The sequence below is a fragment of the Balaenoptera physalus genome (genome assembly GCF_965194825.1).
Source record: "Balaenoptera physalus genome assembly, chromosome: 5".
Lineage (NCBI taxonomy): Eukaryota > Metazoa > Chordata > Mammalia > Artiodactyla > Balaenopteridae > Balaenoptera > Balaenoptera physalus.
Window position 1 is genome coordinate 118,843,695 of NC_138884.1, and position 24,956 is coordinate 118,868,650.

The 24,956-nt window shown below is 39.9% G+C and overlaps 1 protein-coding gene across 4 annotated transcripts in view; it reads right to left on the reverse strand.

Moving 5' to 3' along the window:
- Positions 1 to 24,956, reverse strand: part of PAPSS1 (3'-phosphoadenosine 5'-phosphosulfate synthase 1) — a 104,217-nt gene that overhangs the window by 71,367 nt on the left and 7,894 nt on the right. For 3 of the 4 annotated variants that reach the window (XM_082462835.1, XM_082462836.1, XM_082462837.1), the window contains exons 2-5: positions 19,940 to 20,054; positions 14,746 to 14,981; positions 7,886 to 8,024; positions 3,876 to 3,994 (exon numbers count right to left, since the gene is read on the reverse strand). In XM_082462835.1, the coding sequence (XP_082318961.1) occupies positions 3,876 to 3,994; positions 7,886 to 8,024; positions 14,746 to 14,981; positions 19,940 to 20,054 (609 nt within the window). Of the gene's footprint in view, positions 1 to 3,875; positions 3,995 to 7,885; positions 8,025 to 14,745; positions 14,982 to 19,939; positions 20,055 to 24,649; positions 24,737 to 24,956 lie in introns of all 4 variants that reach the window. The other variant, XM_082462834.1, reaches the window with a different exon arrangement.

The window sequence follows — 24,956 nt, forward strand, 5'->3', positions numbered from 1 at the left end:
AACGAGCAGAGAAGGGAAGAAAAGTAACTTCTAAAAACTGAGATTAAACTAAACTCTGAGAGAATCATGCACCTAGTGGGCCTGAGTTCTGGATAGCATCAAACCTCTTTATGTTTCCATATGCTCAGGAACGAGACAAAGGTCCTTATGTCCTGGAACCTTCACCTCCCTAAAATTCAACCATAAGATGTCATCAAGTTATCACAGGGGAAATCTGGACACTCTGTAAATGTTTAGGAAAAGTTAAATACATTATGTAACTCAACTTAAAAATATACTGATGCCAAGTTGTAGAGCTGAATAACCAAGGATGACTTTCCTCTATAAGGTATTTGTGTGTTAAAATTACAGGTAAAATAAAAGACTGTTTGTCTCTCAAGCCTCCTGTGGTTTAGACTGACTGGAATATTTCACATGTGGTACATATATGGTGCCCCCCACAGCACCTAACACAGTGACGCACATGCACAGAAAACCGTCAGTGCTATAAAGAATTTAAAATGCACGTATTCAGCAATTAATGTATTCAACAACACATTAAAAGGATCATACACCTTGATCAAGTGGGATTAATCCCAGGGATGCAAGGATGGTTCGATATCCACAAATCAGTCGATGTGATACGCCACATTACCAAGATGAAGAATAAAAATTATATGATCATCTGGATAGAGGCAGAAAAAGCTTCTGACGAAGTTCAACATCCATTTATGATAAAAACTCTCAACAAAGTGGGTATAGAGAGAACACACCTCAATATGATAAAGGCCATATATGATAAGCCCACAGCTAACAGCATACTCAATGGTTAAAGCATTTCCTCTAAGATCAGGAACAAGACAAAGTTGTCTACTCTCACCATCTTTATTCAACATAGTATTGGAAGTCTTAGTCACAGCAATCAGACAAGAAAAATAAATAAAAGGCATCCAAACTGGAAAGGAAGAAGTAACACTGTCACTGCATATAACATGATACTCTACACAGAAAATCCTCAAGACACTACCAAAAACTACTATAGCTAATCAACGAATCTGGTAAAGTTGCAGGACACAAAATTAATATATAGAAATCTGTTGCATTTCTATACACTAACAATGAGCTATCAGAAAGAGAAATTAAGAAGATAATTCCATTTACGATCACATCAAAGAGAATAAAATAGGAATAAATCTAACTAAGGAAGTAAAAGACTTCTTCTCAGAAAACTATAAGACACTGATGAAAGAAACTGAAGATGACACCAACATGCAAAGATATACCCTGGTCATGGACTGGAAGAATTAATATTGCTAAAATGACCACACTACCCAAGGCAATCTACAAATTCACTTCAATTCCTAACAAAATACTAATAGCATTTTTTACAGAACTGGAACAAATAATTGTAAAATTTGTATGGAAACACAAAAGACCCCAAACAGCCAAAACAATCTTGAGAAAGAAGAACAAAGCTGGAGGTATCATGCTCCCTGATTTCAAACTACATTATAAAGCTACTATCATCAGAACAGTATGGTACTGGTACAAAAACAGACACATAGATCAAAGGAACAGAATAGAGAGACCAGAAATGAACCCACATTTATATGGGCAATTAATCTATGACAAAGGAGCCAAGAATATACAATGGGAAAAAAGACAGCCTCTTCAATAAATGATGTTGGGAAAACTGGACAGCTACATGCAAAAGAATCAAACTGGGACTACTTTCTCACACCATATACAAAAATAAATTCAAAATGGGTTAAAGACTTAAATGTAAGACCTGAAACCATAAAACTTCTACAAGAAAACATAGGCAGTATGCTCTTTGGTCTTAATCGTATTTTTTTTGGCTATGTCTCCTCAGGCAAGGGAAACAAATGCAAAAGTAAACAAATAGGACTACATCAAACTAAAAAGCTTTTGCACAGCAAAGGAAACTATCAACAAAACAAAAAGGCCACCTACTGAATGGGAGAAGATATTCACAAATGATATAGCTGATAAGGGGTTTATATCCAAAATATACAAAAAACTCACACAACTAACATCAAAAAAACCAAACAATCCGATTAAAAAATGGGCAGAGGATCTGAGGATCTGTTTTTCTAAAGAAGACATGCAATTGGTGAACAAACACATGAAAAGATGCTCAACATCACTAATGATCAGGGAAATACAAATTAAAACCACTATAGAGATAACACCTCACACCTGTCAGAATGGCTATTAACAAAAACACAACAAATAACAAGTATCGTCGAGGATGTGTGGAAAAGGGAACCCTCATACACTATTGGTGGGAATATAAATTGGTGCAGCCACTATGGAAAACTGTATGGAGATTCCTCAAAAAATTAAAAATAGAACTATCATATGATACAGCAATACCTCTCCTAGGTATTTATCCAAAGAAAATAAAAACACTAATTAGAAAAGCTATACACATCCCTATGCAGCATTATTTACAACAGCCAAGAAATGGATGCAATCCAAGTACCCATCAATAGATGAATGGATAAAGTTGTGGTATATGTATATAATGAAATATTACTCAGCCGTAAAAGAGAATGAAATCTTGCCATTTATGACAATATGGATGGACCCATAGGATACTATACTAAGTGAAATAAGTCAGACAGAGAAAGACAAATACTGTATGATTTCACTTTTATGTGGAATCTAAAGAACAAAACAAATGAACAAACTTAACAAAACAGAAACAGAGTTATTGATACAGAGAGCAAAAAGATTACCAGAAGAGAGGTGACTGGGGGATGAAGAAAGAAATAGGTGAGGGTGATTAAGAGGTACAAACTGGGCTTCCCTGGTGGCGCAGTGGTTGAGAATCTGCCTGCTAACGCAGAGGACACGGGTTCGAGCCCTGGTCTGGGAAGATCCCACATACCGCGGAGCAACTAGGCCCGTGAGCCACAACTACTGAGCCTGCGCGTCTGGAGCCTGTGCTCCGCAACAAGAGAGGCCGCGATAGTGAGAGGTCCACGCACCGCGATGAAGAGTGGCCCCTGCTTGCCACAACTAGAGAAAGCCCTCGCACAGAAATGAAGACCCAACATAGCAATCAATCAATCAATAAATAAATACATCTTTAAAAAAAAAGAAACAAAAAACGGAATGGGGCTTTTTAAAAAAAAAAAAAAAAAAGAGGTACAAACTTATAGTTGCAAAATAAATGAGTCATGAGTATGAAATATACAGTGTGGGAAATATAGTTAATAACTAAGTAATATCTTTGTGGCAACGTAACTAGACTTATTATGGTAATCATTTTGAAGTGTATATAAAACATCAGTATGTTGTGTAACAGAAACTAACACAGTGTTATAAATTATACTTCAAAAACAAATGAACATACAAACAAACTCACAGAAAAAGAGATCAGATTTGTAGTTACCAGAGGCAGAGGGTTGGGGGAGAGGGAACTGGATGAAGCCAGTCAAAAGGTACAATCTTCCAGTTATAAGGTAAATAAGTACACTAGGGATGTAATGTACAACATTATAAATATAATTAACACTGTTGTGTGTCATATATGAAAGTTCCTAAGAAAGTAAATCCTAAGAGTTCTTATCACACACACAAAAAAATGGTTTCTATTTCTTAAATTCTGTATCTATGTGAGATGACGGATGTTCACTAAACTTAACTGTTATCATCATTTCGTGATGTACGTAAGTCAGATCATTATGCTGTACACTGTCAACTTATACAATGCTGTATGTCAATTATATCTCAATAAAATTGGAAGAAAAAAAAAGAATATAAAATACAAATGTTACTCCATATTACCACAACCCCTTTTTTGGAGGGGGAATGTTAGAGACGGATATAATTATTCTCTGGGGATTCCCTCTTGGACCTCCTCTTACCCGTTCCTGTAGAAGTTCCACAACCTGCTGGACACAGTCATTTACATCACAGGAGTCTGTTTTCAGCACCAATTCCGGGGCCTCTGGCTTTTCATATTCAGAATCAATCCCAGTGAAACCTATAAAAGGTAAAAGATAATAGAGGGAGTGGAAATTAAAATAGGTTTGTTTCCTCAGTGCAAGTCTCTGCTATGCTGAAGTTCATATTTATGCTGCCCCTTCTCAGTTACGGGGTTATAATATTGAAACTTCTTTCCTGGGAGAAGATTTCTAATTAAACTTTTGTTTCTTCTTTGAACACAAACAGTCGATCCTTCTTATTCGCAGTAGTTCTCTTCAATAAGTTGCCACACACACAAAATTAGTGAATACTGAACCACTGCTTCTAGGAGAAACGTGGGTTTGGCTTCCTGTGAGCCTCTAGTCACCAAATTTTTGTCAACCAATTAATATATTGTTTTATGAGTGTTTCTGTTTAAAGACACCTTATTTCATATATAGTGCTGATTCATTAACACTGAACTCATGGCCAACAGCACCAGAACTCATGTCTGAACAAAGCTTACCTAACACATGTATTTTCTCCACAAGGCAGGTCAGTCTTCCTGCACTTGGGAACACTGGACAGTACTTCAGCACTGTGCCGGGGGGCCATTTTAAACAGCAAAATCACCAACAAAAAGAAAAAAAAAAAAAAGCAAAACACACGGCACCAAATAGGCCATCAAAAGGACACTTCTTTACAGTATGAGAGCTGAAACACAAAAGCCTTGTTCAACTTCAGCTGGGAATGTATATTCTGGGTGACTAAAATTTTGCTGCTCTGTGTGTGTCTACAAGTGACAGCCAAAGCACTGTGGGTACATGGATGTGGGGTAACAAATAAATTTTAGTGAGTAGGCACATTTGCAAATCTGGAATCTTCAAATAATGAAGATTGATGACATTTCTATCACCTTTCCTTTTTTCTGTTAAGTAAACGCCTACAGTGCCTGTGAAGAAACAGGAATGAATACCAAGTAATCCAGAGCATCGAATTTCTCCACAGGAACACAGGATATACTGCCTAAACCCTGGGCATAAAACCAAACTCGACAAGATTTTTTTCCCTCTCAGTGCAAAAACCAATGCCAAGTCAATCTGTCCATTATATTCACCAGGATTATCTACAGCCGAATTGAAGCTCTGCAGGGTTCTTCTGCCATCACATTAAGTGTTCAGGCAAGACAGAGTAACTACTATTAGCTTAAGCAGAACATAAGTAAGGAATCCTGTTATATCACCAAAAATGTTCCACAATCAAATGTAACCAATTTAGATATTAATCACTATTTAGATTTTCCCTATCTGTATATGTGCTACCGTGTAACTGCCTAGAAGAGAAAGAACACATGATGTTAACCACAGAATGGGCTGGTTGAGCTGAAGATATGCTATTCCTATCTTTAACATTATTCCATTCCGAAGTCATTCGAGATCTGTCTGCCTTGGAATGCCAAGTCATTCTTGGGTTAGAATGGTCAACATGAATTTAAAATCATTACTAAAAAGCTTTAAAATAAACACTACAAGTCTACAGCCCATCTATTTCATTTTTTTTCTATTTCATATTTTTAAGTATCACATCAAGTCCTGAACCCAAGAAGAAATTTTTGCATTACCAATATTCCTAACAGTATTAGTGGTGAGTCACAGTAAAATAGGTGGGGAAAAAACAAACCTGGTTAAAACACTAGTTCTTAAGCTCTGATTCTCAAATGTAGCTACACGCTGGAATCACTGGGTCCCACCCTTAAGAGATTCTGATTTCAATGGTCTGGGGTACAGCCTTGGCACTAGATTTTTTAAGTCCCACCAGAAAATGCTTATGTGCAGCAAAGCTTGAGGATCACTGTGTTAGAAGACTTGGTTTAACATTTTAAAAGCCCAGGAAGTCTCTTCCTAGTTAATTTAGCCCATAAGTGATTACAGTAAATGTATACTGTGAGAAAAACATTTATATTTAAGTAAATAACAACTAGTTGAGCATTACTCATGAAAATAATCTAGGTATTAGAGTAGCTGACACAGGCATATATTTACAGTTTAGTAAATGCCATATAAAGGCCTATAAAAGCCTGAAGTCTGCTGAATGTATGCAATCTCACCTGTCCCTGAAATGTTTACCATCTAGGCTCTGAAATAGCATTGGTAGGAAACTTTTTAAGCACCATTCTTACAATGAGTAAATGATTTTGAAAACTGTCCAGTCAGGAACTCTAGAACCATGGCAAACCTAAAATAAATAAACGTGTGTACACACATGCACACAGGTATACATTAACCTAAGAACATTTTACCAATGTCTATTCAGAGGAATTAAGAAACACCTGGTAAACAAGTAAAACATAGAAAACTGAACTAATACAAGCACATTCCCAGATACAGAATGCAAACTGTAAGTGACTCAAGGTATTTTGGATTCAGTCTTATTATTCATCTTTGCATCCCCAGCACCAAATATAAACCTTGCAAATAGAAAGCACTGATCAAAGTGTTGAACATCCAATTTCCACTCCACCTTCTAATCCATTCGACAAGCATTTACTGTGTGTGTGTACCAAGTATTATGCTTTGGGCCATGCTCTGTGCTAAATTCTAAAAATACAAAAATGGTAAAGATGTTGTCCTGGCTCACAGGGTGCTTACTCCAGCTGAGCAAACAAATCTACCTCCCTCATCAATCCATCCTTGCAAAAACAACAAAACCAACTACAGTTAAAATAAGTAGGAGATTCAGACTTCAGGATCCTGGACACACTGTTCTGCTTCTCTTTGCAAATCTCTATTACAAAAAACAGAAGTGCACACTGGCCGTCAACAGAGAGAGGATGACCTAGAAATTAAATGGATAAACTGTTTTCCCTCCTGTTGCCATATATTATTCAGGTCAGGCAGCCTATTCTCGCTGAGTCAAGAAAGCACAGGCTTAATGGGTGAAACTTGAGTCTCCATGATGGCAAGACTGGATACGAGCCCTGCCCAAGGAACCAGATTCACCACGGCCAGTGGAACTTGCCCCAACTGCTGAGGGGCTCCCAGGTCCAAACAGAAGAGCCCAGAATAACAAGCATTTTCCTTCCTGTTCCACCTTTTCCTTTCTAGGGCCAGAAGCTGGTGCCAAAATCTACACTTCATAGAGCTCCTGATAGTCTGAGGCTATCACACTCCCTGCTGGGAAGGCAAACAAAAGTTAGGGGCATGAATTGATCCCAAACAATGCTGAACCTATCTTTGATTTTTCTTATGCTGGCATGCCCTCTGTTACTGTTAATAATAATACCGGTAATAGACCAGGGCTAATGTCAAAGGATGTCTAAAAGATAAACAGAATGACTGGTATCAAGGGCGACAGCAGAACGGGTTCTAAATGTCTCTTTCTATGTCCAAATTTTCATCATAGTTGAAACTCTGGGAGCAGACCACAAAATCGAAAATACAAGCTGTATGTACTTTGGTAAAATCACAGATATGTTAATTTAATCTAATGCAACAATCATACATAGAATGAATTTCAGACCATTCCAGGCACTATGATATAAATAAGAATGAGATATTTTCCTTGCTCTCAAGATGCTTATAATTCAGGCATTTTTCCCAGTAGCTATGGAATGTCCTACATTTTCACTGGAAAAAAGAGAACAGAAGTAGCAGCAACTAGCAACTAATATCCAATCTAATGCTAGGTACCTAATTATACCAAATAGGTTTCCACCAGCCCCCAAAGTCCCAATCCTCTAAAACTGCCTTGCGAGTAGGATTTCAACCTGATCGATGATACTGAGTGTACACAGTGCCAGGTACTACTGGTAGGCCTGAGAGATACAACAGTGTAACAAGACTTGCTTTCTCTTCTCAAGGAACTCCAAGTTGTTTGAAAACTTCCATCTCCTAGAAAAGATTATCAGTCTCAGATATGGTAAGATGAAATATCTAAGGAAAGACAAACTGGGAAAAAAAATATTACTTACCTTTAATTTCTCCAGCCCGTGCTTTTTTGTAGAGTCCTTTGACATCCCGCTGTTCACAAACATGCAGGGGAGCATCAACAAACACTTCAAAAAAAGGTAAACTTGCACCCTCATGAATTTGCCTTGCATTGTTGCGATCCTTAGAAAAAAGGCACATACAGAAACGTAACAAAGAGTGCGCATATGAATCAAGGGTACTGTATTAATGTCAAGGACAAGTAAAAGTGCTTTTCAGCTGTGTTACTGGAAAATAGACAACGTTTAATTTATATTTTGAAAATATAAACTGAAAAAGAAATAAACCCAAGAAATCATTAGATTAACACACCCATTCTTCATTAAGGATTTTAAAAGGCCTGCTATTCTAAAAGTCTGAGATACTGGCAAGTTCCAAGAGGGAGAACAATGGATGCCCCATAAAAACTTTCACCTAAATTTTACGAGGAAGCTGAGCCAAAGCCCAGCTTAAATGCAGATGTCATCAGGCCTCTCTCTTAACAACACGCTCAACCTCAGCCTGAGCTAGCATGAAAGTAACTTCACAAGGGATCCATCCATTCAGAACCCTGAGGCTAGTTTATCCACTTGCCAAATACAAACCCCTGAAGCCACTACACATCTCTAGCATTCCCAAAACTTTACTTTTCTGCATGGCTCCTAACCCCCAACTCTGCTAATACCTTCACTGCTCGGCCTAAACTCTCTCTGGAACACTGCTTCCTTTGTAAGTGAAACTCTTCTTCTTTCTGGTCTTAACTAAAACCAAGTTCTCCCTTGAGGATTCACTCATCTTCCTGTTCTCAAACGCAGGCTCCACATTCATATTCCATAGACAAGGCAGTGCCACCATTTTCAAAGCTAGCCCTTGCACCTTCCTCCATCCTATCCCCACATGGCTCATGCTATCATTTACCACCTTTCTTACGGCCCCTCAACCCATGCCTACTTCCACTCTTATCAGATGGCCACACTTCTAATTTCAAAAAGAAAATCCCCAGGGACTTCCCTGACCGTCCAGTGGTTAGGACTCCACGCTTCCAATGCAGGGGGCGTGGGTTCAATCCCTGGTCGGGGAACTAAGATCCCACATGCCGTGCAGCATGGCCAAAGAAAAGAAAGAAAGAAAAGAAAAGGAAATCCCCAGACACGAACGCTCTCAATCTCCCCTCTGCCATATAATTTACCTATATCCCCCACCTTTATCTCCTTCCCTCCTGCCACTCCTCCCTTCACAGATTCAAAAATCCCCTACTCTGCAATGGAATACTATTCAGCCATAAAAAAGAATGAGATTTTGCCATTTGTAGTAACACGGATGGGCTTGGAGGGCATTATGCTAAGTGAAATAAGTTTGACAGAGAAAGACAAATACTGTATGATATCACTTGTATGTGGAATCTAAACAAATACAACAGGACTTCCCTGGTGGTGCAGTGGTTAAGAATCCACCTGCCAATGCAGGGTACACGGGTTCGAGCCCTGGTCCGGTAAGATCCCACATGCCGTGGAGCAACTAAGCCCGTGCGCCACTACTACTGTGCCTGCGAGCCGCAACTACTGAAGCCTGTGTGCCTAGAGTTTGTGCTCTGCAACAAGAGAAGCCACTGCAATGAGAAGCCCACACACAGCAACGAAGAGTAGTCCCTGCTCGCCGCAACTAGAGAAAGCCCGCGTGCAGCAACAAAGACCCAACACAGCCAAAAATAATAAATAAAATTAATTAATTTAAAAAAAATACAACAAACTAGTGAATACAACAAAAAAGCAGCAGACTCACAGATATGGAGAACAAACTAGTGTTTACCAGTAGGAGAGGGGGGAAGGGGCAACATAGGGGTGGGGAGTCGGAGGTACAAACTATTAGGTGTAAGATAAGCTAAAGGATGTATTGTACAACATGGAATATAGCCAATATTTTGTAATAACTGTAAATGGAAATTAACTTTTAAAAATTGTACATAAGAAAAAAAAAATCCCCTTCCTGCTAATGAACCTGGCTCAACCCCTTATCGCTGCTGCATCTGGAATTTTCAACTTCCTCCTTCTCCACTGGCAACAAACAAGGAAAACTCACTCTCTTCCATTTAAAAGAGATGAACTAACAAATCATACAAAAATTCCCTTAATCATGGCACTTTCCAGGCCATTCTGCCACATTTCACACTACGAACCCTGTGTACTGCAATAATGCTACTCCCCGGCCGTTCCTATGCAGGCTCCCCTGGGCTCCTCTGACTTCACCCATCCCCGAGGCACTGGTGTTGCCCACATTCTACCAGGAGCCCGCTGCTCACGCTGCACGGTCCCTGAGCACTTTTCTCAACTGCTTTCACAGTGTAAACTGCAGCATACAAACCAACACTCAAGCCTGAACTCTGTCCTCTCCTGAAATTAAACACACCTTTCCAACTTCCTCCAAAGTACACCCACCTGGAGATCTCCCAGGTACCTCAAACTTAACACGTCCAAAACTGAGCCCACTCTCTTTTCTCCCAAGCTTGCATTCCCACCTATACTGCCCAAATCAAGGGATGACAACACGACTCACCCAGAATCCCCAGACTTGTTCTGGTTTCTTCCCTTTGCCGTCCCACCCCCTGCATTTTGTCACAAAGTCCTTCAGATTTTACCTCTAGACATTACACTAACCCAGTCTGCACTTCTTCCCTAGCTCCTGGTTCAAGCTCATTTTTCTTGTCTGGATAACACCCTTTTAATCAGTCTGCTGGCTTCCAGCTTTGACCTGCTCAAAGCCACACTCTACATTGTCCCCAGGATGACAGAGGATGCAAATTCAACCACGTCACTAAACTCTTCAGAGACTGCCCAGCACCATCAGGGTAAACCCCAAGCTTCTCAGTGTGACGCGTCTAGGCCTTCTCCACCTGGCCCCACCATTCTCAGTCTTGCACCTGCCTGGTCTACCAGGCTGTTTGGGCCTAATGCCTTTGCAATCCCCCCCTGCCAAAAACACTCCACCTCTCTCCTCTGGCTACAGCAACGTGTCCCCTCACAGCACAGCTCCATGCTAAGTCCTCCAGGAAGCCTACCCCCATGTCCAGGCTGACTGAGGCCTCACTCCTGCTGCGTTCTCAGAGTACCCACCATATACCTCTGTCACAGATCTCATCCCAATATACTGAAATAATTTCAGTAGCTTTATACCCTTAGTATCTGGCAGAGTGATTAAGTCGTGATCCTACTATTCCAACTGTCCTTTTAAATGAAGGTGTTCCCCAAGTTTCCATCTGTGGCTCGCTGCTCATTCTATATACTCTTTTGTATACTCAACTTCATCAAGGTTTCAACAATAAAGTTAATGATTCCCCAATTTTTTTTTAAAATTTATTTTTGGCTGCATTGGGTCTTTGTTGCTGTGCGTGGGCTTTCTCTAGCTGTGGCGAGCGGGGGCTACTCTTCGTTGCGGTGCGCGGGCTTGTCATTGTGGTGGCTTCTCTTGTTGCAGAGCACGGGCTCTAGGTGCACAGGCTTCAGGAGTTGTGGCACGTGGGCTCAGTAGTTGTGGCTTGCGGGCTCAGTAGTTGTGGCTTGCAGGCTCTAGAGCACAGGCTCAGTAGTTGTGGCACATGGGCTTAGTTGCTCCGTGGCATGTGGGATCTTCCCCGACCAGGGCTCGAACCCGTGTCCTCTGCACTGGCAGGCGGATTCTTTAACCACTGCACCACCAGGGAAGCCCCTGATTCCCAAATCTTTATCTCAATTCTACACAACGTTCCTGAGCTCCAGAACCAACTTCCCAATGACCCAGTGGTCATCCTCACCTAGATACGCCACCAGCATTTCAAACCTAACCCAGCTAAAATGAAACAGTCATCTTCTCCCTTCCTACCCTACATTTTCTAACTCAATCATACCATCTTCTCTTCTGAAAGCACCATCCTTCATGTTCACCCCCAAACTCAGCAATCAACCCGGGCACCACGTTCCACTGATGCTACAGGCTCAAGAGCCCTCAAATATGCCCCACCTTAAAAAAAAAAAAAAAAAATATATATATATATATATATATGCCCCATCTTTTCTATTCCCATGGCCGCTACCTGAATTCACTCCAAAAGCCTCCTGACTAGTCTCCTACCTCCAGACCCTTCCCCTTCCAGGCCTTTAGGGTGACCTCACTAAAATACAGACACCAGAGACACTCTTCCCCAGTACAATCTCAAACTCTCGAGCACCTGTGGGGCAAAGTCCCGAGCAGTCCGGAGTTCACCGTCAGACCTCTGCAAATCGCTCGAGCTTCATCTCCCCTCACGTTCATCCGGCAGAGCAGCCAAAACAAACTACCTACAGTTCCCCCAAAGACCTAAGTCCCTCACATTTCCATGCTTTTGCAAATCCTGTAGCATCTCCTCTGTGAGATAGTTTTCTCCTGCGAGAAAACTGACTCATCTTTCATGACGCATTTTTTTTTTTTTTAAAGCATTTTTAATTTTTTTATTTATTTATTTATTTATTTATTTATTTTTGGCTGCGTTGGGTCTTCGTTTCTGTGCGAGGGCTTTCTCTAGTTGCGGCAAGCGGGGGCCACTCTTCATCGCGGTGCGCGGGGCTCTCGCTATCGCGGCCTCTCTTGTTGCGGAGCACAGGCTCCAGACGCGCAGGCTCAGTAATTGTGGCTCATGGGCCTAGTTGCTCCGCGGCATGTGGGATCTTCCCAAACCAGGGCTCGAACCCGTGTCCCCTGCATTGGCAGGCAGACTCTCAACCACTGCACCACCAGGGAAGCCCCTCATGACGCATTTCAAGCAGCACTTCCTCTGTGAATCTTCCACAGCACCCTTATATACATGTACCTCACCACCTGCCTCACGATACTGCAACTGTTCGCATCTCTATGCTCCCACCAGACTACCTACTGACTCCTCAAGGATAAGAACTATCAGGTTTATTTTTACAACCACGATGCCCAAGGTTAGTGGTGACAGAGAAGAATACACATATCCTGTATTATATGATTTGGTCCAAATATGATCATGAATTTTGACATGACCTAAGCATAGTCCGAACCTCATTTTCATTCTTGGTGCTTCTGGGGATGAGATCAACAAAGGTGTTGCTCCATGCTATGGAAACAAGGGAGCCAAAAAAACAGATCAGCGTATACTTTTAGATACCCAGGTCTCAGCCGCTCGCTCTCCAAATCAGGTGTGACTTTCTCTTTTTCCAAGAGTTGCAAAGCTTCCCAGAAAGGGCAAGAATAACACTGTTACTGTATTACTATGAAAACTGTTTATATGCAAAAATTCAGGAACTCTAACAAGTCTCATTCTCTCATACACTTCATTATTCAGGATACCTTAAACTGACATATTGACACTGATCCCAGTGTTTCAGGAAAATGAGAAGTAGCTAGTCCTCAAAGAACCTTTTAGGACTCCAGCCATGAGTGAACCTGTATGATTAACACTCAGTCTCACACTTATCTATAACCCTTACAGCTCAAATTTTGTTTTTGTTTTTAAAAAAAGTCCAAGTAACCATCCAGATTTATGATACAGTACTAGAGTTGCACCATTATTTACTACACTTACTGAATATTTATTACACATCAGGCACTATGCTGAAAGCTGTGAATGCATGATTTACCTAATCCTCAGAGCAACCCTACGAGGTAGGTATTATCTGAGCTTGGAAGGTTAAGTAAATCGGCCAAGGTCCTAACAGTAACTGGCAGAGCCGAGACTTCAGTCTCTTGTTTCCGGCTTCAAAGCCGCTGTGTTTAACTACTAAACTAACTCACCTGTTCTTTCATATCTGGGCTTCCTAAGGGGCTATGCTATCATTTAACAAACACTAAATATCTACTGTGTTCCAGGATCTGGGCTTGGCATCAAGATTATAAAGATAAATCAGATGTAGTCCCACCCTTCAAAGAGCCAGTGGGGTTTCGAGACAGCAAAGCACAGTGGGCAAGAGCACAGGTTCCACTGACACTGTCTGGGTGCAAATCCTTGCTCTGCCATGTAGAGTGTGTGAGGTGGGGTGACTGACACCTCTGTTTCCTCACCTCCACCCTCCTCATTGGGTGATGAGAACTAAGTGAGCTAATTCACATAAAAGCACTTTCAAACTGTTACCAGTACACAGTAAGTGCTCAATAAACGTTAGCTGCTATTATTATCATTATTATTATTATTACTGCTGCTATTAGCACCCCCAACCAAAGAACTGGTATTTATAATAAAACAATGTGCTATGGTACAATAACAAGGGCACCAAAGACAAGTACCCAACAAAGCCTGAGAGACTTAGGAGGAAGAAATACCCAACCTGAGTCTCAAAGCATGAACAGGTGTCAACCGATGCTGAGGCGAGGCTAACAGGAAGGAGAAGAGGGCCTTCGAGGCAGAGGGAAACAGAATTCTCGTGGTGAGAAACAGCATGATTTTTTTCAGAGACATACAAAAAAGTGAATTAGTGCTCTATGGTCTCTAAAATAAGACAGAGTGTGATGAAAGATGAAACTCAAGAATTGTGAGCAAAGAAGCCACGATAGGACACATGTTAAGAAACCTAAGATTTTCCCTGGTGTTTGATACATGTTGAGTATTTATTATAGGATTTTTGAACTGAAAAGTCAAACTTGAAATAATTTGGCCATTGACTTCTTCAACAACTTTGGTTATACTTTTGAGGGGGGCGGTGGGTGTGTGGGTTATATAGCAAGCTTTTCAAAAATGAATTTACTCAGGAAGCTGCGGCACAAAAATGTTGTAGGTTAATTGTTTTAATTTGGATTTAGCCTCAAAGTACATGTCAGTGTTTAAATTATTTGCTTTGCCTGACACCATATTCTCAATACATGTAATTAGAACAGCAATGGCGCAAAAGCCACATACCTGAGTATAAGGCGATATAAAACTTGTGATGCACACTAAGCCAGCATCTGCAAACAGCTTAGCAACTTCTGCGATGCGTCGAACATTCTCTTCTCTGTCTTCAGGACTAAAGCCAAGATTTTTATTGAGACCTTGACGAATGTTGTCACCATCCAAAGTGTAGCATGGAATACCATGGCAAACCAAGTACTCCTCCAAAGCCATGCTTACGGTGGTCTTTCCTGCTCCCGATAAGCCTAGAAATGAACAGTCCAAACAGATTCCATACATAAAGTTAGGAGGATAAGTAATAAAGAATTTTAACCACAGGCTTAATTATATTCATTATTCAGAGCAGTCTCTTAGCAACATTCTTGTCTAATATTTCTCTGTAAAATTTTACTACGTCTTAGCTTGAAAAACATCTGTAGTTTAAATATAATAAGCATTTATGTTTTTAGTAACTTCTGTCTAACCCCGAAGGTACCCTAGAAATCACTGAGCTACAAAGGCTTAACCAATTTTAATATTACACATGGTTGGGTAGATATTCACTTTGTCCTCTTGTTACCACTATTCTAAAGCTGCATGCCAATTTTAAAAGAAAGTTATATGACCAAATTATTTCTGGTGAGGGAAGAAAAAGAAAGGACAAAAGTAAGTGAGATAAATATTAGAAAGTTACCTCTATATCCCAGGATCAACACCTCCCAAAGGTTACCATGATAAAAGCACCTGGGAATCCAATTTATAATATAATTAACCTTGAAAGAATATCCTCATTTCACCTTCCTCTACCAATGTTTAGTCACTAAACGATGAGTAAAGGAAAAGGAAAGAGTACATTTATGCACTAATACTTGCCACCTTGATGAGTGTATCAGAATTCACAACTAAGATAGGTACTTCCCTCATAGTCCAGTGGCTAAGACTTCACACTCCCAATGCAGGGGGCCCAGGTTCAATCCCTGGTCAGGGAACTAGATCCCACATGCCATAACTAAGAGTTCGCATGCCGCAACTAAAGATCCCACATGCCACAACGAAGATCCTGCATGCCGCAGCTAAGACCCTGACGCAGCCAAATATATAAATACACAGATAGATATTTCAAAAAAAAAAATTAAGATAGTTATGAGACAAGAGATAAAACACTGAAACCTAATGTACTGATACTTTGACGTGCTAGTATAGAAGGCTAACTGAAAAATCAATTTTAAAAAGGATGATATGTTAAGAGGATCAATATAGTGTTATATGGTTTCTACATTAAAAATGTATATTAACATGAGTGCAGCAGGTAGTATTTTCCAAAGATTGACTGAAAGCTTTTTTACAATGTGACACTGCCACTGTCACACCCAGAGGTAGAGTATTTCTCAGCCCTTGAATCTGGGCTGGACTTAGGAGTCGCCTGTAACCAAAACAATAGAGTGAAAATGATGAGCATGACTTCCAAGACTGGGTCAGAAAAGGCTATTCAGCTTCTCTTAGGATATTTAATTCGGGAGAAGCCAGCTGTAAAATACTCTGAGACCACCGTGCTAGAGAAATCAGAAGTAGGTGTTCCTGTCGATAGCCTTAGCCAGCTAAGCTCCGAGCGGACCAGCAGCATCCACCGGGGAGTCATCGCGGACACCCAGCCAGTTGTGGCTTTAGATGACTGGAGCCCAAGCCAGCATGACTGCAACCAAGCAAGACCCAGGGGGGAACTGCCCAGCAGAGCACTTCTGAATTCCTTACCCACAAAACAGTGAACAAATTAAAATGGTTGTTTCACACCACTAGGTTTTGGGTAATTTGTTGCATAGCAACAATGACTGAACAAAGTGATGGAGGTTGGGGAGACTAGGTTTTTCTGTTCTTTGTTATTGTTGTTTTTAACTACGAGTTGAACACTAAGTATCAGGGGAAAAAAAACTGAAAACATCAACTTCTTATACAACAAAGACAACCTAATCAACTATACTCCAATATAAAATAAAAATTAAAAAAAACACAAAGATAACCTAAACTACAATTGAAGTGTCTGTTTATACATACATGTGTACATGTACATATTTTATGTACATATTTAATTTGAAACAAAGAATAGACACTGCTGAAAACTGAACTAATGACACAGAAAATTTCACTGAATGTAGACAAAAAGGCTAGGAAATCAAAGTGGTTAGAGAAAATTAATAGATAATGCAAGACAGATAATCCAAAACTAAGATAAAGCAAACTGGTATACCAAAGAGAAACCAAATGTACTAGATTGAATAGTGTCCTCCCCAAAATTCACATACACCTGGAACCTCAGAATGTGACCTTATTTGGAAACAGGGTCTCTGTGCATGTAATTAGTTAAATTAAAATGAGGTCACACAGGACTACAGTGGGCACTAAATCCAGTGACTGAAATCTTTATAACAAGGCCATCTGAAGGCGAAAGCAGAGACTGGAGTGGTACCTCTACAAGCCAAGGAGCGCTAAGGATTGCCAGCAGAACCAGACGCCAGGAGAGAGGCATGGAACAGATTCTTCCCCAGAGCTGACAGAAGGAACCATCCTTGATTTCAGGCTCCCAAACTGTGAGAGAATAAACTTCTGTTGTTTGAAGCCACTCGGTTTGTAGTAATTTGTTACAGTGGCCCTGGGAAACTCATATACCAATCAATGTAAAAATACAAAACAAGAAAGTTTTTCCGAAATAAGATGTAAGAAAAAACAGTGTTCCAAGAAAATGACATACAAACCACTCCATACCTGGACAGATCTGGTTAAGCTACTGAATTGCAAGAAGAAGAAAGAAATCATGACTTCTGTTTCCAACAATATCAAAAAAAAAAAAAAAAAAGTGAAGGCTATAAATTTGACAACATAACTAACAACCTTGATCTGATGAACATATATAGAATATTGCCCACATTAGGGGAACACATTTTCTTTACAAATACACATTTATCAAACTGATTACATCCTACACTGTAAAAGCAAGTACCAAAAAAATCTGATAGAAGTATTTATAAGCATAATTAGTGGTAAAATAAATGGAATATATCATGTTTAAGAAAAGGAGTACCCAATATTCTAAAGATCAATTTCCTCCCAAACTGACCTTTAGATACAATGTAATCCCAAATCAAATCCCAACTGGATTTTGGTGGAATTAGTTAAACCTATTACAAAATTTATACAATACAAAGAGCCAAAAAAAAAAAAAAAAAAGTCAAGACATTCCTAATGAAGAAGGTAAGAGGATTTACTCCACTAGATTTCAAGACTCTACAAATATATAGTAATTAAGACAGTGTGGCAATAATAGAGCAATAGACAAGTATACCAGTGGAATAGATCAGAGCTCCCAGAAACAAATCCACACATAAGTGGAAACCTGATCTAGGACAGCTGGCACAGCAGATCAGAGAAAAAGGATACCCTCATCTTGGGACAACTGATTCTCCATATGGAAAAAAAAGAAAATGGATCCGTCCCTCACACTACACGCAAAAATCAATTGCAGAAGGAAAAGGGCCTAAACGAGAAAAGCAAAACTTCCGAAAGAAAATATACGAAAAGAAATAATTCTTCAGGCATGCAGGTAAAAAAAGGAAAGCTCCTTAGAACAAGAAAAAAAATTGGATTAGTCATATTTAATAGAAGAAATGTCTGCCTGTCTTTTACGACAACTTGGCTGGGTAAAATATATATTTGGTTCATACTTTCTTTGTCCTGGAACTCTTAAAACATTACTCCAACATAAAAACTCAGGGAATTCAGAATCCAACGGAAAGCCATCTTATAAAAACCACTGAACAAAAAAATACAGACCATAAAAACTTGACTCAAAGAAAGAGCTCATGAGTGGGCATGCCGTAATAAAAGAACTGATGGGAAGGTGGTAAGGTTGAATCAATTTACTTACAGAACTCAAATACAAACACCTATGGAAATTTAAGATTTGGAACAGAATGTGTCACAAGCCTAGACAATATAAATGTAACAATTTAACATCACTCTAGACTTAAGAATGAGGAGATGGGAAGAACTCAAAAATGCTCTCTTCTTTCATACAGAAACACACAGACCTATCTATAGCTGAAATTTTCAATTTATAAAAACAGAAAATGGGAATGCTGTTTTTTGGCAATCAGCAAAAGTTTTAAGGATGGGTAATATCCATGTTGACAAAGACATTGGAAAATGGACCCACATCCACATTTGGAAAATAAATAGGTATAAATTTTAGTGGGTTGTGTGGCTGTCGGCATAACTGATGCCAACTTGGCGCTTCTCTGTCATCAAGGCTTTGTAGTTAATAGATTGTTTAATGTTCGTTAGGTCCAGGTGGCCTCTATGCTCTGTTAGTCCCCAAACAATGATGAAGAGCTTCGCTAATATATTCCTGGTGCCCAGAAGACTAGTTACCCATTCACAAATCCTGACTAAGGAATACACTTCCTGTTTCCAAGCACATACCCCCGTACCCTAGGTTAACTATGAAATTGTCCCAGTGGCCCCTCAGCAGTGCAGAGTGCAGCTGTGAATGTTTCCAGATCACTGTTTGCCAGATCCCACCCTGTGAATAAGTTACCCTATAATAAACTGATCCACTGATTATATGGAGCTGCCTGCCTTGCTTTTCAGTCTCAAGATTCCTTCTCAATTCAGGGGGCACTTTTCATTCCCTCTGTCCTCCAACATGGGTAAATTGGCAAGATGCAACAAAATTTTATTTAAAACTCCTAGAAGTGAAAAAAGATCCATCATTTTTAAAACCACCTCCAAAACCTGGATCAATTTACCCTCTCAAAGAGATTCTGGGAAAATCAACACAAGAATCAATCAGAAGCCAAAGCAGAAGAAGAATCATTAGAAACTGATTGTGTGACATTCTTTACCACACATTCTTTCTCTTCATATGGTCTACATTATTAGCATCTTGAAGGCAGAATCCAGGTCCTATTTGCATGCAGAATTTTATAGAATGTAAGGTAGTTATCAACTAGAAAGTAGTTTTAAGATGCATTCTGATTTTCCCCATTTAACAGCAATTTTGTAAAGAACGAAAGGAATTACCAGAAGTTATTATTAAGCAACTTTGTCAGTTACATATTCTGATGCTCCAGATACAAGAATAGAGCTCAAAATTTAGGTATCCTTACTCCTAGCTCAAGGCTGTCTATACCACTGCTTTTGAAATAGACTGGCTTATCTCTCCAGACCGTACCTGTTAGCCAAACCGTGCAACCGCGAAAGCCACCTCTGGTCCCCACCACCTGACCTCTCTTGTTCCTGCTGACGTGGTGAGCTTGATAGGTGACATTAGTTGCCCTCTGCATCCCCTGGAAAAAAGAAAAAAAAGAAAGAATTCTGGTTTACCTGAGTCCCTAAAAAGGTAAACATATATTCCTTGCAAACATACAGTAACTGCCCTATGTAACATGCCAAAAGCAAGGAAAAAGATGAAAACTAACAGCTTTTTCTTTCTTTAGAGTACCTGGCACAGTGTTCAGTTCTTTACATACACCAATTAATTAGTCTGCAAAGCCCCTCAAGGATGCAGAAACTCCTACTACTGTGGTTTTCCCGATGAAGGTGTGAAACCTGAGAAAAGTTAAATAATTTGCCCCAGTTCCCCTAACTAGTAAGTGGCAGACTCCAGAGCCCAGTCTTCTCACTCATTCATTCGTTCAACCATTGTTTCCTGAGGCCCTACTAGTACACCAAGTGAACAAAACAGGGTCCCTACTCTCATTGAGCTCATTCCACTGGCAGGAGACAGACCAATAACACTTAATTATTAAATCAGAGAGTGACAAGTGCACTCTGAAAATAAAACAGGGTAAGAATGGAAAGAGAGATAGGGGATGAGTGCCTCTTTAGACAGGATGATCAGGAAAAACCTCTGAGAAGGTGGCATCTGAGCAGATTCCTGAATGAAGTGTGGAAGGGATGTCTGCAGGTATCATGAAATGCATGATGAAAAAAATGGAACGTAATTATTGTTCTCTCAAATTTTCTTCTCCTTAAACAAAAAGGGCATAAAATTACATAGGTCTCAAAGGATCTTAATAGACGTTTCTCCAAAGAAAAAAAATACAAATGGTGAATAAGCACATTAAAAGATGCTCGACATCATTAGCCATCCAAGAAATGCAAATCAAAACCACGAGATACCACTGTACACCCACTCGATGGCTATAATCAAAAACACAGGAAATAACAAGCGCTAGTGAGGATATGGAGAAATTAGAATCCTCATATGTTTGCTGATGGGAATGTACAGTCACTTTGGAAAACAGAAGTTCTACAAAACATTAAATATAATTATCATATGTCCAAATGATTCCCACTCCTAGATTTATGTTCACAAGAAATGAAAACATGTCCACACAAAACTTGTACACATATGTTCTGGCAGCATGATTCATAAAGGCCAAAAGGTGAAAACAACCTATTTGTCCATCAATTAATAATTAGATAAACAAAACTGTTTAATTGTATGGTATATACATACAGTGGAATATTATTTGGTAATAAAAAGGAATGAAGTACTAATACAACCTACAATACGGACAAACCTCAAAAACATTATGCTAAGTGAAAGATGCCAGTCACAAAGACCACATATTGCATAATTCCATTTATATGAACCATCCAGAATAGGGAAATCTAAAGAGATAGAAAGCAGATTAGTGGTTACCTCAGGCTGGGATGTTGGGAGAGGAATGTGGAATGACTTCTAATGGATATGGGGTTCTTTTCTGGGGTAATTAAAATGCTCTAAAATTGACTGTGGTGATGGTTGCACAACTGTGTAAATATAATAAAAACTACCAAATTGTACATTTTAAGCGGGTAAATTGAACGGTAGGCAAATTATCTCAATAAAGTTGTTTTCTAAAATTAAAAAAATGAATCACATAGCCTCTATTTTCTCCTCCTATGGAGCAAAAACATAATTTAGATTCTTTTCAACAAGTTATGCCTTTATAAAATAGGTAAGTGACAGCATTCTTTTAATAGGGTGTTTGTATTTGATACTGCGTATAGCTCTTATTTTTTTTAAGACAGTTTTATTCATCATTCACTCAAAGATATCTACTGAATGCACACTACATGCTTGACATTCTTCTAGGTGCTGATGAAACAGAAGTGCACAATACCAATAAAATCACTGTCCTCCTGGGGCTTCTCTAGTCTTCCCTCCCAGGGCAGCGGCTCTCAAAGCGTGGTCCCTAACCAGCAGCTTTGGCATCTCCTGGGAACTGCTAGAAATGCAAATTATCAGGACCTGCCCCAAGCAGACTAAGTCAGAAACTCTGGGGTGGGGCCTGACAATCTGCATTTTAAAGCCTCCAAGTGACTCGGATGCCAGTTCAAGTTTGAGAACCACTGGACTAAGAGGAAAAATAGAGGCGAGAAAAGAAAACACCAAGATAAATAAGGAAATTATGTAAGTTAGAAGTATCAAAGAGGGGGAAAAAGTAAATAAAGCAAAAAAAGTGAAGAAATATCATAGGAAGTGTGATATTTAGACAGGGTGGCCAAGGAAGGCTTCAGCAAAAAGAGGCTATTTAAGATCTCTGATGACCTCTGAGGGAAGCACCTTCCAGACAGGGAACAGCAAGTGCGAAGAAAAGTGAAAAAGTAACTGGGGAAATCCAGAATGATTGCTGGGCAGTCCAAACAAGCTGTCTGGAGGCAACGGTCACACATCTAAAGCAAGAGCAGTGGCCATGACCATGTTTTCTGCAGCCACGTGAGTGGCTCAGGTTGAGGCATGGAAGAGTCAGACTGATTCACCCTTGACCCAGAGGTCTTCAAAATGGGGAACAAACACCCTCATAGGTACACGAACATGGACTTTGTCAAGGGACCATTTCCATCCAGATCTTCAACTTCCAGATGTGTTCTTTTCTAAAACTGGTTGGCCTGAGAAGGTGCCTGAGGTTCAGGATCTCTTTCCCCCTCTCCCTGCACAATCCCCCTAGTGTACAGGAGAAAGCATCTCTGCCCATCTGCATCTTACTCTCACTCACTGCCCTGGGGGTGTCCTCAGGAGCCAAAGGGACAATTTGACCATTCTTTTAATAGGCCCACCACAAAAGCTGCACCCCTCCCCCACTAACCATCTCATTAGCAGATGTATCAATAGTTTCAATAATCACGAAGAATTCTACTATGGGTCTCCCAAACCATTTCATTTCAATTAAACTGATGAAGCAAACATAACTTTCCAGCTCTGCTTTTCCAGGATTTTAAACAAAACCCGGGGTGTCTGACCCAGACATCTGCGTCTCCCGGGAAGCAGCGGCCCCTCTTTCCTGCGGTATCCAGTTTTAGCTCCCAGGCAGGCAGCCTGGGAGGAGAGGAGACAGGAGCTGGGTCTGCTGGAAGGGGACAGGACTGGGATAGGGGCACAAGGAGGGTGCTATACACATTAGCTGCCTACACTTGCAGAACCTGTTTGACTTCGTCGTTTTGTTTCGGGATTTTTTTCCAAGTTACTTTGCTTTGGGGCAAGAAGAAACATGTATTTAATGAGTTTTAATTCATTTTGGCACCATAAAATTATCTTCTGCTTTTCTTTTTAAATTGAGTAGAATGTATAAAAACTGAGAAGCTACAAAATGCTGAGGCTGTGGTTGAGAGAAAATATAGGATAAGAGATTGTTTTAATCACTAGAAAAGTATGCTCCCTCCGGGCTTCTTGCCTCCTACATTTAAAAAAATTCTGGCAGTAAATATGGCAGTCTGGGTACAAGGAGGCTTACTGTTAATGTATGTTTGATATCTTCCATATTAAAACACAAACTTAAAATAAGATTTGCCACAATCTCCTACCTTCTGGTTTTTCAGAATAAATCAAAGAGCACTTTTTAAAACTATTAGAATTGCAAGGTGGTGGGTGTATGCCTGAATTTCACTAAAAATCTGAAGGTCACTTCCATATGTAATCTTCTAGTTCCCCTTCCCCTCTCTTTTCCTTTTCCACCCGCTCTAGCCAAAGCCTTCCTATAATCCCGCCAGGAAAACATGACATTAGTGTGTGCATCAGTGAGTTATTTCCTTCCAACTCTCCATTCCTGTTCTCAGAGTCTTCAATGCCCTAGTTTCTACTCACAGAACAATGAAATCAGGCTTATTCTTTTCTAAGAGTCTGGGTGGTTTATAGTAATATTTGGCTTGTTGTACATACACCCAAGGCAGTCCCTGTAACATTTACTGCCCATAGGATTCGTCTGTTATTTATGGACTGTTTTATACGATGTCTTTTTGTATATAATTTTTATTTCCTTGGGAGAATAGGCCAAGCACTATGAGTTATAGTTCTTTGTGTTTTTCACAACACCCAACCTCTTTTCTTGTGTCTAGTCAGTGTTCAGTAAAAGTTAGATATAAGGCATTTATTTTAAAGCGTGATTTGTGTTCTCTGTATAACTTGCAAATGAAATGATGATTGACATTCAGAAGTCTTAAGAATAGCAGAACTGGGACAATTCAAAAGAATTCCTTCTCTTTCTACGATTGGGACTAAATGACTACCAGTCCTGTTACTAAGCTAACGTCAGGGGGCCTCTCATATTTGTGGTGTACATTTCCTACACATTCTACAAACTGTTGTCCTCAACACCCACACGAGTGGCCCTGTGACCCTTTTTGACCCACCTTAATTTCCACATGGGCTGTTTTGTTATTTTATCCACTTCCCTATGGGACAAATTAACTTCTCCTATGATGCTATTTAGGAGAATTTCATGGTTTGTGAGTTTATGATGATTTTATGAAGAACTCTGCATTTTTAAGTGAAATTTGTAAAGGCACAGAAAATATACCAAATATCAAGCGTAATTCTGGACTTCGACATCTATCACTCACCCCACCACCCATCTTAAACTGACTGCCAAACAGTATATTCTTCCAAAGAGAATACCTGAAATGGTACCACGGATGTGTCTTTTATATCCCAAGACATACTGTGAGTAAACTGGAGAGACGGTAGAGTACCATGTGGATAAAACTGAAAAGAATACAATGAGAAGAAAGCTGTAGTTCACAGAGTTATTGATAACTGAAATTAATCTTTCGAACGTTCACGTTAACAAGCCAAAGACAAACAGCAAGTGTGAGGCTCATACATTCCTGGAGGTTAAGAAAACAACTTGAAAAGGCTACACTTAAAACCTTGCTGCTACGAAGCATGGGGCACAGCAGCACCGGCAATGACCTGGCTGCTTCTC